General features: G+C 40.1%; 2 protein-coding genes across 3 annotated transcripts; one reads left to right on the top strand and one right to left on the bottom strand.

Moving 5' to 3' along the window:
- The first annotated feature begins 290 nt into the window (after positions 1-290).
- c3h2orf68 (chromosome 3 C2orf68 homolog) lies at positions 291-2,781 on the top strand. Of its 2 annotated transcripts, none has more exons than XM_077561824.1 (4): positions 291-505; positions 1,258-1,373; positions 1,462-1,607; positions 1,684-2,781. In XM_077561824.1, the coding sequence occupies exons 1-4, from the start codon at positions 384-386 to the stop codon at positions 1,804-1,806; spliced, it is 507 nt and encodes a 168-aa protein (XP_077417950.1). In that variant the 5' UTR covers positions 291-383; the 3' UTR covers positions 1,807-2,781. The 2 variants fall into 2 exon arrangements, with proteins under 2 accessions (XP_077417950.1, XP_077417951.1); XM_077561825.1 differs by lacking the exon at positions 291-505 and adding an exon at positions 514-611.
- Positions 2,782-9,362: 6,581 nt separating this feature from the next.
- Positions 9,363-15,368, bottom strand: mat2ab (methionine adenosyltransferase 2Ab). The gene is made up of 9 exons (XM_077561868.1): positions 15,134-15,368; positions 14,294-14,371; positions 14,082-14,204; positions 13,820-13,932; positions 13,597-13,740; positions 11,797-12,015; positions 11,546-11,728; positions 11,334-11,467; positions 9,363-10,968 (listed from the first exon to the last, which is right to left on the bottom strand). Exons 1-9 carry the CDS (start codon positions 15,222-15,224, stop codon positions 10,866-10,868), a joined length of 1,188 nt encoding a protein of 395 aa, XP_077417994.1. The 5' UTR covers positions 15,225-15,368; the 3' UTR covers positions 9,363-10,865.
- Between the last annotated feature and the right edge of the window lie 1,739 nt (positions 15,369-17,107).

The following is a 17,107-nucleotide window of genomic DNA, read 5'->3' as shown; positions in this document are numbered from 1 at the left end:
TTACAAAGTCCCCAAAATAGATAAAAAACATCTCAGGCCGTGAACCAAGTGAAGTTATACTTATTACAAGACACATTTAAAGCGTTTTATACCTTTTAGTATACATAAATATAAAGGAATATTTATCACAATAAGGCATTGTCTAACTTATGGCAATGTTTGATTCAACTTGTATTCAATAATTATTTGTAATAATAATTATTATAATTTTACTACACTCTAAAATACATGTAAAAATATATGTATATGGCGTTCACGCTTAACATTGACCCCGGAAGTGTTTAGTTGGCCATCAACTTCTAGCGGTTAGCCATGTAGCTTTTTGTCACACTTGTGGGCACTTTTGCGCTACTGGCATAATCATACTGCCACGTTTGTGGACTATGTCTTCCGAAATGGATATTTTTAGAGACGAAGAAGAGCACGAGCTGAAGTACAAACGCGGGGGGCGTTTGGACATGAGCCACGGCTTCCTGCACCATATCCGCAGGAACCAGCTTGCCAGGTGGCTACAGCTAATGCTAGCGGCTACAATGTTAGCAAACATCGATTATGGCCTTACAGCTGATTCAGTCTCAACAAATTATAGAGCACTGCAAATACCCGGGGAGGTCATTTTTTTTACATAGTTGTGTCTTATATACAGCAAAATACAATTTATGAAAGGACGCACATGAACTTGAGTCGCAGATTTTGATTTGGTATCACACATCTAAAAGTTGGTGGTATGTGTGAGGGACGAGGTAGCATGTTACGCTATTACAGTCAGTCCAGAGGACAATTGAATTTAGGATTTAATTACTTTTAAAATGATTAATCTTAAATCCTGTTATAAGTTCTGCTTTTAAACCAGGGAGACAATCATTGAAGATAAGAACAGATGTACAGTATTCAAATGTCATAATTATGCTTTGTCAGGAGCAAGATTAAAAGATCAACCTTTAGATGAAAGTATTGTATTTGTGTTTACTTAAACTACAGCAAACTATATTGCTACAGTAGCTACTCAAAATCCAGTCAATTGCTGATGTGTCTTTAGCCTTTCTGTGTTTCAAAATATGCATGTTAGGTTAATCAAAGACTAAATTTCCATTGGCCAGTCCAGTGTTTGTCTGTATGTGCCCTGTGATTGGCTGGTGGCTTGTCCAGGTTGAACCCTGCCTCTCAAGCTCCCACTCACCATGACCTAAATGAGGACAGCTGCTTTTGAAAATGACAACATATTTATGACTAATATTGTTTGTCTTTCCCTCCAAGGGATGACTATGACAAAGAGGTGAAGTTAGCCAAAGAAGCTCAACGGCGGAGGCACACCACAACTCCTCAACGACCCAGGCGACCTGACATTCAGGTTTACCATCCCAGACAAAGGCGTAAGACATTTTTATGTTTGAGTCTTATTTACTGCCATCAATTATCTAGGTTGAGTAGAAGTCACATCCACTAATGATAATGTTCTAGATGAATCGGAGCCTCAGGCGAGTGTCGAGGCAGAAGAGTGGAATGAGAGCGGCTCGAGCACTGAGACAGAGATGCAGGGAACCGAACTCTTCTGGCTCGACTATCAGGCCGACTCGGGGACCATTACATCCTTCCTTGTGCACAAGGTGGCCGAACTCTACTACAGTATTGTGTGCATGCTCATTTTTCATTGCTTAGTAATCAGTTTCTCTGTTCCTAAAGGATGATAAGCCGGCAAGGTTGGTAGAACGCGTCGCTGAAAAGAACGTCCTGGATTTAGCCATGAGGGCAGTCCTGGAGGTCCGCATTCGAAAGGAGATGGACAAAAGAGGAGATAAACGCTGAGGGAGGAATGTAAGAGTGGAGTTTGCAACAGACGCACAGTCGGCAAAAGCCCTGCCCACAACGTCATCATCCTGATTACCAGGAAGGCTGCAGACAGAGCTGGCGTGGAGGAAGACCTGATTGTGTCAAGTAGGCAAGCGCAGATCCGACACGCGTTCCTGTTGTGTTTTCAAAAGGACGTACGGTTGAGGGCAGTCGTAGCTGCATTTCACTCACCGTGTACTGTTGCTTCCCCGGGTTCACTTCATTGGGGAACGCTGTGCACATTTGTTACATGTTCTCTATGACAGAAAAAAAGAGAACATTACCTCTTTAGTTGTTAAGGTGTGATCAAGGATCGTCTCGAAAAGTCAAACGTCTGTCACTTTTTTAAAATGCGCATGCGGAAGACTATCCTACCAGCTCTCCTGCTCGTCCTGAGGAAACGCATATCAAATGTCAGGCTCATCTTCATCATCATCATCTTCATCACCCTCTGCAGCCGGCCTCACTTAATAGACGGATGTCCTCTTGCGGCTCTCAGACATTTTCAAAGTATGTGATGAGATTGGTGAAGCTACCACGATGAATGGCTCAGCGGCTACATGCTACAAACACTCTTAAGTGCGCATGCGCAGCGAGGAACGAGCCCGCACGGCGCCGTTACGGCAGATTGATTGACAGGATCGAAAACTAATCGTTAAGATGATCCACCCGGAAGACGCAGCAACAAAAGATCCTTGAATACACCTTTAAGTTTGAATAAAGTGCTGGAATTGGAATCAGTGAGGGAGTTTTAGCCTCGATCCTGAATTCATTTTGTTTCATTACCTCTAGTATTATAATTTATGTCATTTTGTTGTAATGTATTTTTTTGTACACTTTTTTTTTTTTTGCTCCAAATGTGTCTTGGTGCAACTTTTTGAACAAATGGCACTCCAATGTGAATCTTTTCTACATGTTATACGGACAATAAATAATTTGGATACACACGTATTTCGTTTCCAAGCATCAGTACTCATCCATTGGTCTTTGAAAAACGTTGATAGCAAATAGACATGTTTTTACATGTTGTGGACAGCAGGTGGCGACATAAAATCAATGTTGCTACTGTGCACTAGTCATTCTTTTCATATGGTCCAAACTAGAAGCTACCACTACATATAGTTTTGTAGTGTTCGTGAATTAAATAGGCCAGAATCCATCCCTCAAGAAATCACAAAATGTTGTTTTATGCCTATAATACACTCTTATTAGTTTCAACTTCTGAATGTTTTTTAATTGTGATACGATTTCGATGCAGCTGTGTCATTCTTCGTATCCCGGACATTTCTCACACAGGAACAACTTAACAAGTCTGAAAACAGCTGATTAAGGCCAGCTTAAAACTTGCCTTAGTTAAATTCCCTCAAGCACAGTCTGGGTCTTATAGAAAGACTTAAGAATGTTGTTGAACTGTCTAAGAAGTAACGACACACGCAATTTTCTGATGTTGATGGGAACAAAAGATAGCTTGACATTTACTCGGAAATTGAAACAAACTTTGAGGAGCGGCATTAAAAAAAAATTAGGCCTCGCGACTGGCAAAGGCTCAAGAATGTTACGCAAAACCATTACAAGAGGACCCAGATGTTCTCGGCTATTGGTGGGAAAGAGACACACCCTCTTCTTCAGATTCACTTCTAAACCAGCATGTGACTTGGCCAAAGATTGGGGGATACTTACCCATGTGAGTACTCTTGCTGCTCCCCACCATTCATACCGGGTTCAGCAATTGGCTGAAAGCACCTAATCACATGTGAGGCGCTCCTTCACATTGACATTACATAAAGTAGAAGCTGTCTTCTTGATAAACAACCTGAGGGGATGCTTGTCAATTCCTGTCAAAGCACTAAATCTTGTTGTAACAGGCAAAGCAGCTAGCACTTGTGCTGCTTATACCATACATTTATACACATGCAGCACATGTTTTGAAGATGAGTTACTCTCAAACATTTTTGTTACTCCTCTTCTTGTACAATCAGCTGAACTGCTTGTAAACAAAGTAAGAATTGTAGTGGAATTTAGTTCAAACAAACCTGTTAATGTAGTGCAACACCTCTAAACACAGCAACAGGGTTGCAATGAATGAATGTTAGGCTGTTTAGCTAGCTGGTACTGCTGACCAAGGAGACAAACTTATTATGGTAAAAGTGTTAGTTGCATGTGGTGGGACCTGCGATCCATTCATATTTTTGGGGGAAATATTATATTGATTAAAAGAAATGTTTACACAGGTACAAGAGAGCAAAATGGGGGAAAAAAAGACATTTAAATGTCATTTTAACAATTTTATTTGAGATTCAATTTAGTCAATAGGGAGTGGGACAAGAGAGAAATGTCATTTTAGAGAGTAATTCCAGACTTATTTGTGAATTTTAAAATTATTTCCAAGTAGGGCTGCACAATATCTTAAAAAAAAAAAGAAAGAAAAAAAAAGTCAATATTGTAATATTAGCCCATGCAATATGCATATCGCAAAGACAGTTTCATATGGAATTGTATGCTTTTATCTGAATTTGACCAGTCAGCCGCTAACTAAAACGTGCACGGCCATGATACCAGGGCTGGACTGGCACAAAAAAATCATCCCTGGCATTATGATTTAAACTCGCCAGCCTGACCTGGCCTGACTCCTGACCACCCCGCCTTAAACGTAGATCTACCATTGATATTGTCTGATGTTGGTTCAGTTAGTCATCTATATTCAAAATGGATTAATGGACTACTCCCTCTAAATTGTGGGCCGATCTCTTGGAGTAAAATGGAGGAAAATAATAATTAAAATGCACTGCATCGGCCCCAAAAGACGTCGGCCCACCGGGCATCTGCCCAGTTTGCCAGATGGTCAGTCCAGCCCTGCCGCCATCTAATAGTTATCGAGAGGTAATTACAATGAATTAACTCAATCACTGCCATTGACGGCTATAGACGCCAAAAATTCATTCGAACTATTTCTATTAGTTTAACATTTTTTCCCACTTTTGTTAACAAGAGTATGAAAACCTAGAAACAAATTATTATACATTTAGAACAGATATAAAATTTAACTAGTGAAGTTATGCAATAAATTACGAAAAAATTTAATCGCCTGACGCCCCTAATTTTTAATAATCTTTTCTTCTTTTTTTTAAAGTAATTTTATATATTTTCTTCTTTTTAAAAAAAAAAAAAGATTATTAAAAATTAGGGGCATCAGGCGATTACATTTTTTAATCATAATTAATCGCATGACTTCACGAGTTAACTCACAATTAATCACAAATTTGATATCTGTTCTAAATGAACAATAAAAACATTCTAGGTTTTCATACTCAACAAAAATGGGAAAACCTTTTAAATTAATAGAAATAGTTCAAATGAATTTTTGACGTCTATAGCCGTCAATGGCAGTGAATGAGTTAACTAAGAATATAATTGAGTTTGCTTATTTTACTGCATGACATTTTTTTAATTCCTTCATTAGATAATAGAAATGTCATTGCTTTAGGTACATGTGAAATATTGCAATAATGTGGATATCGCTGTATTCAACAACTATATCGCATGATTTTCCAATATTGTGCAACCCTATTTTGAAGCATTGTTTTTTTCTTAGGTTTTTTGTTTTGTTTTGAGGGTGGGTCCTCAGTACATGTAAATTTACTCAGAAACTGCATGTTTTAGTATTTTGTATGTGGATTATTTAAAATTTGGTGGGTGGGACATAAAATGTCCTCAAATTCTGGAATGACCCTTCAAAAGGAGAAGATCTCTATTGAATAGTGTAATGTACTAAAATTGTCCGAATGTTCCACAAACAGTAGTTCCCTTTTATTTTAAAATAAATTATAGAAGAATAGCAAACTAGTTTTAGTGGAGTTTAAGTCCAAATGTAGAAGACATGGAGGGATCAAGTATGTACTTGTTGGTCTTCACTCTTTCCCAAGATATCACGCTATGAAAAATATTGCATCAGCTGACACCTTAAGCCTGCAGGAAATGTCACCGACCTCGAGAAAATATCTGGCCTGAGTCTGCACTTGCGTCTCCACATGGTGCTGATCACCAGTGGGCATGCTGTGAGTGACCCGGCGGCCCCACAAGGCCGTTCATGTTTTATGTTTTACTCTTGGATTCTCTACTAGCAAGAAAGCCCTGAGGCTTTGTGACTTGAATTATGAAAACATAATGCTGAGTTTTGATTGACACTGCCACAGAGGCATTTAGTACGCGGTTTCAAAAAGAGCAAAGTATGAGGAACACCTCGTAATTTTTCCACAGCAGTCCGAGTGAAGGAGTTTCCCATTCAAGGCTGCAACATTGCAGCCCCACACTGGTCACGCCTGGTTAAATATAGACATTCAAGTGAGCCACTTCAGTAGTGGAAACGCAAAGCCACTGTATTTACACTGTCAGAATGTGATGATGTAACTTGTTCGCAAATACACTGTAGCCTGATATACTGCAACTGTAGTGATCCAATTTAATATGCAAAGCCATCTGTTCATGACAAGAAATAAATCTGATGATCAATGATTTCACAATCAAAAGGTCAAAAGGGTCAAATGTCTGCTGCATTGATGGTTATTCGTCATTATGTATCAAGACATTATTTAAATTAAATTTTAAAAAAAACAGTATGTGGCTTATGGGTACAAGTTTTGAATCAGGCGAGTCTTTTTAATGTAACGGCTCAATAGATAACTATGACTATAGAATAAAAATGCATGGCAGGAGTTGTGTGTCAATGTAATTAAGCTAATAACATGGAAAAAGCTCCAGTGATCCTTTGCTAAACAGGACTAGTTGGCGTGACTGCTCAATTCGTCATATAGTAAGCAGTTTATTATTCAAAGAGTTTTTTTCCAGGAAAGAGCAAAGGAAATGTGTGACTGCTACATAATAGCCATTTCCATTTTTATTATGTATATGTAAGTTTCCGCACTCTTCTGTGTTGTGGTTGCAGTAGCTTTCATTAATTGCTTCTCTTGTTTGACTGAACATGAAATTGTTGTTTAACCAAGACAAACAGGAATTAAGCAAATTACTTAGAGACAGAATGGGAACAGGTTTGTTTTTTTAATGTTATGAGGTTATTACTATCACGTTTTTCAGCTTCTGCTCTGACATCACACTATATTTACTATTTACTAATGTTTACTAGTGTCCCCAACTAAACTGGAGTGTACCAAAGCGTACTTACTGCTTGGGAGTCATGGCTCGAGTAGGCAAGGGCAATTCCAGTGAGCTAGCGCAAGAAACTAGAGATTTATTAACATTGTCAACATCCCTGGTGATTAATTGAGGAAAGGTGTCTATTCGAGACGAGGCCACGACTTGTTGAACTATTTGAAATGACACAACCTAAATTTTACTCAGGTGTATTTAGTCACAACTTTACATAATTCATCAGTTACAGCGCTCCACTGGTCATAATATTCGGAGTATGCATTCACACCCTTAAAAATATGCTTGAAATGCAATTTGAGTGTGTTAAATTCTTCTTGCTTAAGTTCAAAACAGTAGTCAAGTACCGCAGGCTAATTTTGATCTGTTCCGCAATGACATCCAACAGTATAAAGCGCACGTCAACCCCAACATTTTCTTGCCAACATGTTGTATTGGCTCTCACTGACCTAAACACAACATTCTGATTAATAATGCATTTGTGGAATATGAGTTATGCAGCAAAATCCACCCATTTTTCTATATGTCAGGGCACGGCCATTTTGCTACGTTGTCAACTGGAAATTACATCACATTTGCTCAGGAACCAGGTAATAACCAATCTCGGCTCAGCTTCAGAAAACAGGTGAGCCATCATTGGTCGCTACCTGAGCATCTGCGAGTCATTTTTCAGTCGACAGCAGATGACAAAATGGCTGCCCCCCCGAGATGGAAAACAGGTGGATTTTGCTGCTTAACACAAATTCCACAAACATAGTATTAATCACAATACCGCGTTTAGACAAGTGGGGAGGTATAGAACATAACATTGTAATGAACATTTTTAGGTTCACTTCCCCTCAACAAAAAAAAGTAACAGATGTCGATACTTTTCAAATGTATCAATTTTAGATGGCATTTATGTGGCCAGGGGAAGAACATCTTGGCAAAAATTTTCCAAAGCAACCAACATCTTTGTCCAAATGCTACATGACTCAGCCTGAAGAAAGAAACTAATTCTAAGATGTTCCGAGGCTGCAAAAGAGAAAATAGTTGACCCAAACGACAGCTGTTGCCCAGTTTCTCCCTGACAACTTAAGTGACCTCGAGACCACGTGAAACGGGGACTGTTATGTCCTCCTTTGTTCACAGATTAAATGTGTCCTTTGGGAAGACAGTTTCTCCACGTAGAAAAACTCTATAGTTTCAGTTTTAATTCAAGGAAGGAATTGATACTGGATATTAAAAGTACCGTACACCAAAACTGTGGCGCCGTATACATATCTGGCCTGAAGGCTTTGCAGCATTAAAAAAAAAAAAAGTCATCACATCCTTTTCTGTTTCATTGATTTTGAGCTTAGTCGTTTGAATTATTTTTTTGCTGAAATATTTAGCTTTTATCGCAACCCTTGCACAACCTCATTGTCTTTCAACAAAGCACACAGCAGAGGAGATGCCATGTGTGCAAACTGCAAACCACTGCACTTAACTTTTTTTGTCTTGCGTAATTGTGGTCAACAGGACTACTCCCACTTAGATCAACGCCGATGTTTTAATCAAGTTTTGTTGTGCCAAAATTGAATAAATGGATCTAAGAACATTGTATAGTAATATATAAAAATATTTGTTTAGCCATTTGTCATACAGTTTTCTTTTTTAATGGCCTTTTATTTAATAAGATAGACCTGTTTATCACATTAGCCTGTGATATTGTAAGTGAAAAAGTAGTGCGATGACTCAATAGCTTATGAAACAGTATTATCTTGCGAAATTATTAATCAGGATAAGACTAACAGTACTCAGTGTTTTGATCCACTCTGCTTAATTTGTTTCATTGTGGGTTCAATGACGGTGCCGTTTCTACATGCAGGCTTCATTCCTCATCCACCCGTGTACTTAAAGGGGAAGTCACCACCCAAAAATTATTTACAATATGTCCTGTGTAGCCCCACTACTCAAAATATAGTATTCAGATTAATATTATGCTTGTGGAATGTGAATAAAGCGGCAAACCTCTCACGTTTCTATCCATCTCAGAGGGTGGCCATTTTGCCACCTATTGACATCACAGGGCTCAGGTAACAACCAATCACGGCTCAACTTGTACATGTCACATGACCAAAGTCAGAAAACAGGTGTGATTGGTCATTACCAGAGTTGTGATGTCATTTTCAGTCGACAGCATGTCGCAAAATGGCTACCACATGAGATGGGCATAAGCATGGGTGGCTTTTGTCAATTCCACAAATGCATTATCAATCACAGTGCCTTGTTAAGACTAGTGGGGGGTGCATACAAAATATTAAAAATCATTTTTGGGCTGACTTCCCCTTTAAATACTAAAACCCATTCACCTGTGTGAAAAGTACAACAAATTTGTCCATGAGGCGTTGCATGTTTCAAGTATGTTGTTTATTACAGAGCACAAGGAAGTGTCCAACCTGAACATGAAACACATTACAGAAAGAGCTACGTGTTCTTGATAGAAGCACATTTGTGTATGAGGGCGTGGAAAAGAAGCAAAGAGGGAGAAGAAATAGAAAAGGCACGTATACACTTACTGTAGCCAACGATTATGACCTGCAATAAGAGCACTACATTGGATGGCCATGTAAACAAGGTTGGTTTCTCTGTACTACACCAACCAAAATGTTGCCATCATATTGATGAGGGACAAGAGCCAAGATTTGCAGATGCTTTTCATTTATATTTTAAAATAATAAAAATAAAAAGGACAGATCGCAAAAATATTTGTGCGGTCCAAAAATAAAAATAGAAAATAGTCAAACATTTGCTGTTGAGGTGAGCCAAAGCTTTTCTGTACAACACTCTGGAGCCTCAAACAAGCAAACGTATGATCAAGTCTAGAGGAATTCAAGATTCAGTAACCAAGTGTTTTAATTTTAAAGCTGCCTTCTGAAAGCTCAGCTTCTCTGTATCCACGCTGAGCTCCAGAGAACAAATAAATAGTGTTGTCATTGGATATCCAATAAGACTGACAAACTCCACCAGACTAAAGATGTGACGCCAGGTTTCTCTGTAACTACACCTGCCATCTCTACATCTGTGGAGTGCATGGGGTTTCATCATCTTTTTTTTTTCTTCCAAAAAGGACCATTAAAAAACTAAACCCAAATATTTCATTGCTATCAAGTCCATCCATTACCTCTGCAGACCAGAGCAGCGACATAGCAGCCTCTGACTTTTCTGTATGACGTCAGAAAACGGCAAAGGTCTGCAGCGGCATGTGGGCCATAGGAGAGCTTGAAAATGGAACATTTGGCGGCTCTTCAGCATGCAATGCATAGCTTTTCACGTTAACAGCGACAACCTTTCCATTTCATTGTGCCACTGCAGCATCCTCCATCAAGAAAAGGAGCGATGCTAGCAAAGAAAAGAAGACAAGAGGGTGAGGGAATAGTGGTACCAGACTGACCCGAGGAGGAATGTTGCTCAGGAAGATCCGGGGATCTTCCAAAACGACCGGATGATTTTTCTTCGGCGGTCATATATGCTCCTCTTGTAGTAGCACCAGTGAGTGAAGGCCAACTACAGCAATTCACACCAACACTTTCCCATTGACTACTAGACTAGACTCATGTTCAATGACAAGAGAACTACAGCCAATCAGGCTCTAGCACAGCGATGAGCAAAAGCAGAAGAGACAAGTTCTAGGAACCCCAAAGTTAAAAAAAAAAAATAAATAATGACTTCAAGAGGCCAGCGTAATGCAACTAGCAAAAGAGAGGACCAATATCCACACAATAAATGATGACTCATTTTAGAAAGAGAAAGAGAGAGAAAGAGAGAGCAAAGGGCATTTCACCCCCTGAATCTTGGAGGCTTCTCTGTAGTATACACCAACAAGCCTGGGGGCGAAAAGCTTAACAAGTTTAGTATTTGAGCTTTTTAGGAACCTCCCATGGGAAGGAGTCACGACCAAAGTGGCCGTAGGCTGCCGTCCTCTGATACAAGGGCTTCTTCAGATCCAGATCCCTAGAATACATAACCAACAAGTTAAGCAGCAACCACACACATACAGGTATACACACACACGAGATCCGACGCACACATTCAACCTCACAGTCAGTGATGGACTTGGGGGGGAAATTTCGCACCCAGCTAGTGAAGGTTGTGGGAGGAAAAAATGTGTCACTTACCCTACCTACCATCCTTTCCTCTGAACAATGTGGTAACGGCAACTTCCCCCAAAAAACTAATTCTGAGCTCTCGCAACAACACTGAGTTACTAGTAGACTAAACTCCCTTGTAACTACATCAAGTGGCGATCACAGCCCTCACACAAATAAAAGCAAAGAAACCAAGAGCTACAGTGTGAGTGAACAGCATGTGACTTCTACCTGACAATGACTCCTGGACGGAGGTCAAAGTTCTTCCTTACGATGTCCAGCAGCTCTCGCTCACTCTTCTTGGAGGTCCCATAGTGGAAGATGGAAATGGAGAGGGGGTGGGCAACTCCAATGGCATAGGACACCTAACATCATACATGAAACATGTAAATGTAATTGAAGCTGACAAAGTTCCTCCGCCTGCCGTGGAGCGCCTGACTGACCTGGACCAAAACTCTCCTGCAGAGCTCCGCCTTCACCAGAGACTTGGCAACCCAACGAGCAGCGTACGCAGCAGAGCGGTCCACTTTGGTGTAATCTTTGCCAGAGAAGGCCCCGCCTCCGTGTGCCCCCCAGCCGCCATAAGTGTCGACGATGATCTTACGCCCCGTCAGTCCGGCATCGCCCTGTGAACGCAGTGGCGACGCTCAAGATGGGTGAGCAGCAAGTTACGACGTCAATTCTACACACTCACCTGTGGGCCGCCAATGACAAATCTGCCGCTGGGCTGCAGGTGGTAGATGGTGTCATCATCCAAATAATTACACGGAACAACAGACTTGATGACTTTTTCCTTCAGGGCATCTCGCATCTCTTCAAGGCAAATCTCTTCATCGTGCTGAACAGAGATGACAATTGTGTGCACGCGCACTGGAAGCATGGCGCCACGGTCCTGACGATATTGCACAGTCACCTGAGAGGAAGTCAAGGACATGTCAGCTTAAATCAATGCTTTTCGACACTGGTGAAAAAAAAAAATTCACGGTACTAAAATAAAGTGTAATTGCACATCCACTACAGTAGGTGGCAGTAGTGCTCTTATTGTCAGAGAATGTGCAAGGAGCATTAATTCCACAGATGACAAACACTATAGTCGCGGTGGGGGGCAATATATTTCTTCTTTGTTTTTGGGCAACAAATATACAGTAGAATAGACTACACCAGGGGTAGCCAAATTCTGACAATGGGGCCATTTGTAGCCCACTGCATATTTTACTGGACAACAAAACAGATTAACAAAATAAATAAATAAAAAAGTACAAAATGCGTATATCTCTTTTTCAAAATGAAAATATATATATATATTTTTCTTTCTTCAATGGTCACTTGGTTGTTTTAAATGGTAAATTAGGACGTTGACACTAGAAATGGGCGAGTACCGATACCAGGTATCTTTATCGGACCGATAACAAGGTATCGTACTAGGGATGTAACGATATCCAAACATCACAATACGATATTATGATATGAAGGTCACGATACGATAATTATGGGGAGGTTGGCGATACAAAAAAGGTCACAAAAATTGTATAAAAAAAACTCATACTAAAACACACAATATTGTTCATGTACATCACAGCAATGAAAAATATTACAAAAATACCCTAAATATATATTAAAAATATGTAAATATATATATTGAGGCACTTGCTAAGCACACATTGAGTTCCTCCACATATTGACTCTGTTCACAAGCATATTACGTTCCCCTTCATCTGAGCATTAGCGTGGATTTCAAACAGAAGAGCCTAAACATGCCTTGTGAAAATTAAACTGCACTACAAAACTAGCCACCAGAGGGTGCTAGAACTGCACAAATGGAAATCAGCCCGACTTTTTTAACAGATGTGCTGCTTTTAATATCGTGACATGACGATTATATTTTGTGGCAGTTTTAATATCGCGATATCACAATATTGCCGCTACCGTTACATCCCTAATCCGTACTCACAACAGATACAAATATCGACACTACCTTGTGACCAATTTATGATGAGAAAGTCGAAATTAGAAGAACAGACAATTGCCATTAATTTCATGAAACTATGCTATATTTGGTTCATATAGTTCTCACATTAAAAATTGCTATATTTTTAAGGGAAATTTTATGTATCAAAAATACTATTGGTATATGTACAGGGTATTGATTACAACTCAAGAGTTTAGTATTTGTACTGGTATCAGTCTGGGAAAAAAGTGGTATCAAACATCCTTAGTTACCAGATACAACTGATATTTCATTTTACGTGTTTTAAAAGTTGGGTGTTACAAGACAGACACTTATTTCTTAAATTAAAAAAATAAACAAAAAAGAGAAATACAATGTTATGGGGTGGAGACATAATTTCCATAATAACCTTCTAAAGCAATAACATTAAATTGAGATGCCGTCATACGTTTCAACTACAGTGAAATGGCATCCTGTTCCTTTCATTTTCCTGTAGGTGGCCTTACTGGATAGTGTTATCATCCCTAAACAGAACACAAAGCCTACCTGTGTCTTTGAGTCAGGTCGGAGCCATGGCAGAGTGCCGTTGCGTCTGAGCTCGGCCAACTTGGCATTGAGTTTGTGAGCAAGCACAATTGTGAGAGGCATGCACTCCTTTGTCTCGTCAGTGGCATATCCAAACATCAAGCCCTTGAAAGTGGGGACAATTTGTTCACATGTCATTTCGGGACAGAAGAACACTGAGCAAGAGGATGAGCGTAAAACTGACCTGGTCCCCAGCACCAATGTCCTCTTCATTGCGGTCAACGTGGACACCCTGAGCTATGTCAGGAGACTGTTGCTCCAAGGCTACAAGGACATTGCAGGTCTTGTAGTCAAAGCCTACATACAGAGAACACAATGTCAAGATTAATAAACCAAGGAGCTGGAATTAAAAAACGTATCACAGTGAAACAGTAAAACAATAAAAGGCTTGACTTCCAACTTCTGCATTCGAGTTAAATTATCTGAGAAAAAACAGTCGGACAAACCTTTAGCTGAGTCGTCATAGCCGATCTGGCGAATAGTGTCCCGCACAATTTTCTGGTAGTCCACTGTAGCTCGTGAGGTCACCTCACCAGCCAACAGAATCATCCCCGTCTTGGCAACAGTCTCTGTTGGTACAAAGAGAATGTGATGCAATCAAAATTAACATCCGTCACATCGTCACACGTCTATGAAGGAAAAGCTTCAATAGTCTTACCGCAAGCAACCTTAGCATCGGGATCTTGCTTGAGATGAGCGTCAAGGACGGCATCGCTGATTTGATCGCAAATCTTGTCTGAAAAGAAGTTCAATTACAAGGTTACATTGACGCAGAGTGCAACCCATGTGCTCGGTGGGAGTGGCCCAGCGGGTGAAAGAGCCGCCATTTCAAACATTTGCACATGTGGTGGGGGCCCAGCTAACCGGCAACAGGAAAGCAACGCGACAAGGCACACGGCCGCCCCACAGTCTAGGCTCTGTTCGAGCTTTCTTCCTGAAATGGACCTTTCCCATCTTGGCTTCGTGCTTGCGGTGGTTCAGTTAGCCTCTCAGATGTGTAACGAGCGCTGTTCTAGACTTCCTCTATATGTCAAAATGTCTCGTGTAACTTGACGCTACAAAGATAATGCAGTATTTTATTTTTGCCACGCGACTGAATCACTGGAAGCAATTCAACTCTCAATCCTTCCCACGTTATGAGCTCCTTATCTAATCGTCATGTGATTGTTCAACTACATCTAGAGAAAACAGAGTTAAAAACAAAGCCCTAGTATACATATACATAAAAAAACCCCGTTACAATCCGTACGGAAATTAAATGGAAGCACGCCACAAATCCAAAAGAGATACTAGAGCGAAGATTAGCAAGCTAGCTATTGGCGCGTGTGCCTGCTAACGCCGCCCGGCCCCTCATTCTCCGAGCGAACGCTGACAGATATTCTAAAAGTACCCAACGTTTATTATACGTATGCGTTCAATGCAGTTCGACGGCTAAACATCGACCGTGTGCCGCCGGCTAATTACGCTAAAGTGGGCTAACGGGTCAGCGTGTACTTACCCGGATGCCCTTCTCCGACAGATTCCGAGGTGAACAAGAAGCAGTCCTCGTCAATGACATTGTGAAAACCATTCATCTGGCCGTTCATCATCTTTAATGACTAATGATTGTAAAGAGACCAAAGAGGGTGTAGCGGCGGAAATGTCAACAAAGGGAGTGTGGTTGTAGATGCAATTCTGACGAAGGTCAGCCCTCCTCAGTCTGTGTAGCCCTCATGGCGCCCAGCTCCGATATTTATGCCGTGAAGTCAGTGGGCATGACGTCATAGACGTGGGCCATACCAATGACGCGACTGAAGGGGTGGTGTCTTACATGTGTCTTGCAATGTGCCCTGTACTTGGCATGTCCCATGCCATGTTCTCCTTAGTAAAACTGGAGGAAGCTAAAGTTCTAATATAAAATGTTAGTCATTGTAAAGTAAAAACATATACACTGTAACTGACTAAAAACAGCCATATCGCCCTGAGGGGCGAACATTTGCGACGCTAACGAATGTTTGCATCAAGGTTCTTCAAAGTTGCAGCGTTTCCTAAACGTTTTAAATGTTCTCTAAACAATCTTAACGTTTCTCTATACAGTCTTAAAGGAAAATGTTTTGTTTTAGCTTGTTCCGCACTGAGGGGCGAACAATTTGCGATGCTAATGTTGATTTCACATGGGACGGGGAAATCCACATTCGCGAGCATTGCAAACGTTCATTCCTCAGTGGGATGCAGGCTTTAACAAGAAGAGGAAAGACAATCAAGACTGTTTTGAGAACATTTTGGCAACGTTGAAACCTTGAACAAACCCTGACGCGAAATCAACATTCGCTAGCATCGCAAATGTTCATCACTCACTGGCTTTGAACAAAATTTTCTTGAAAGACCATTAAGACTGTTAGAGAACCATTAAGACTTTTTAGAGAATGTTAGGAAATGTTACAACCTTGAACGAACTCTTGACGTGAAATCCACATTGGGGTGTTGCAAACGTTCATCCCTCAGTGGGATTAGGTGTCTGTCTTGGGTCGCCACAAGGAAAGCCTAACTAGACTGGGTATGTTTTGCAGATATTTGTAATTCAGTTTGTGAAATGAACATTTCAGATATCTGCCACATTTTTTTCTATCTCTTAAATTAGGATTTAACTACGCGAAATGCTGTAGAGATCTGTAACTGGAATTAATGTTGAGTCCGATTAAAATTGAGGATATCTTAAACTGGAGTTACAGGTATCTAATTAAGTTGAAATGATCTATGATAGTCACGTTCAGATTTCTTTATTTATATGCTAACTGGGTGAAATGTAGAGATGTGTAATTGATATTATGGCTAGTCAGAATAAAATAAAAAAAAAGCAGATATCTACTGTATCTGGAATCAGGTATCTAACATTCAACTGCATATATCTTACAGAATTGTAGATACATGTAATGAGTGGCACACATGAAAGGCAAACGTGACAGCATTAGTCTAGTCCTATGTGAAAGGAGATTGCAAAGTGCAAACAGAATTGCAGATAGTGCTAGCGAGAGTGGGACCAAATAGACTCGGTTTTAGAAGGATATTTACACTTGGAAGAGAGTAAAATACAGAATTGAAATAAATAAATAAAAGTCATTTAAGAGTCGAGGAACAAACTCATTGGCCTTCAGCTTGGGAGACAGCCGACCTGAGTTATTATATCACTCGTGTCAGCTGGAATCTTCGTAACTCCAAGACCAAAAGCGTTGTGGAAGAGCAAACAGTTTCTCCCAAACTGAAGGTCGTTAGTTAATTCCTCTTCTCTTAAATTACTTTTTTTTTCTCCAATTCTTAATTTTACTGTCTTCCCAGTGTAAATATTAGCCTACTCTAAAACTGAGTCTATTTGGTCCCACTATAAAGAAAAATTTATTCTAAATTGAGTCAAATTGACTCAAGTCAAACTTAGCTTTTAGATGTTAAATGCAATGTGTTTAAATTGGCTTGGGTGACCATTTTATGCTTATGA

Source organism: Vanacampus margaritifer, chromosome 3, assembly GCF_051991255.1.
Source record: "Vanacampus margaritifer isolate UIUO_Vmar chromosome 3, RoL_Vmar_1.0, whole genome shotgun sequence".
Taxonomy (NCBI): Eukaryota; Metazoa; Chordata; class Actinopteri; order Syngnathiformes; family Syngnathidae; genus Vanacampus; species Vanacampus margaritifer.
Note: the sequence above shows the minus strand (reverse complement) of the source record. Positions and strands in the feature narration are given on the sequence as shown.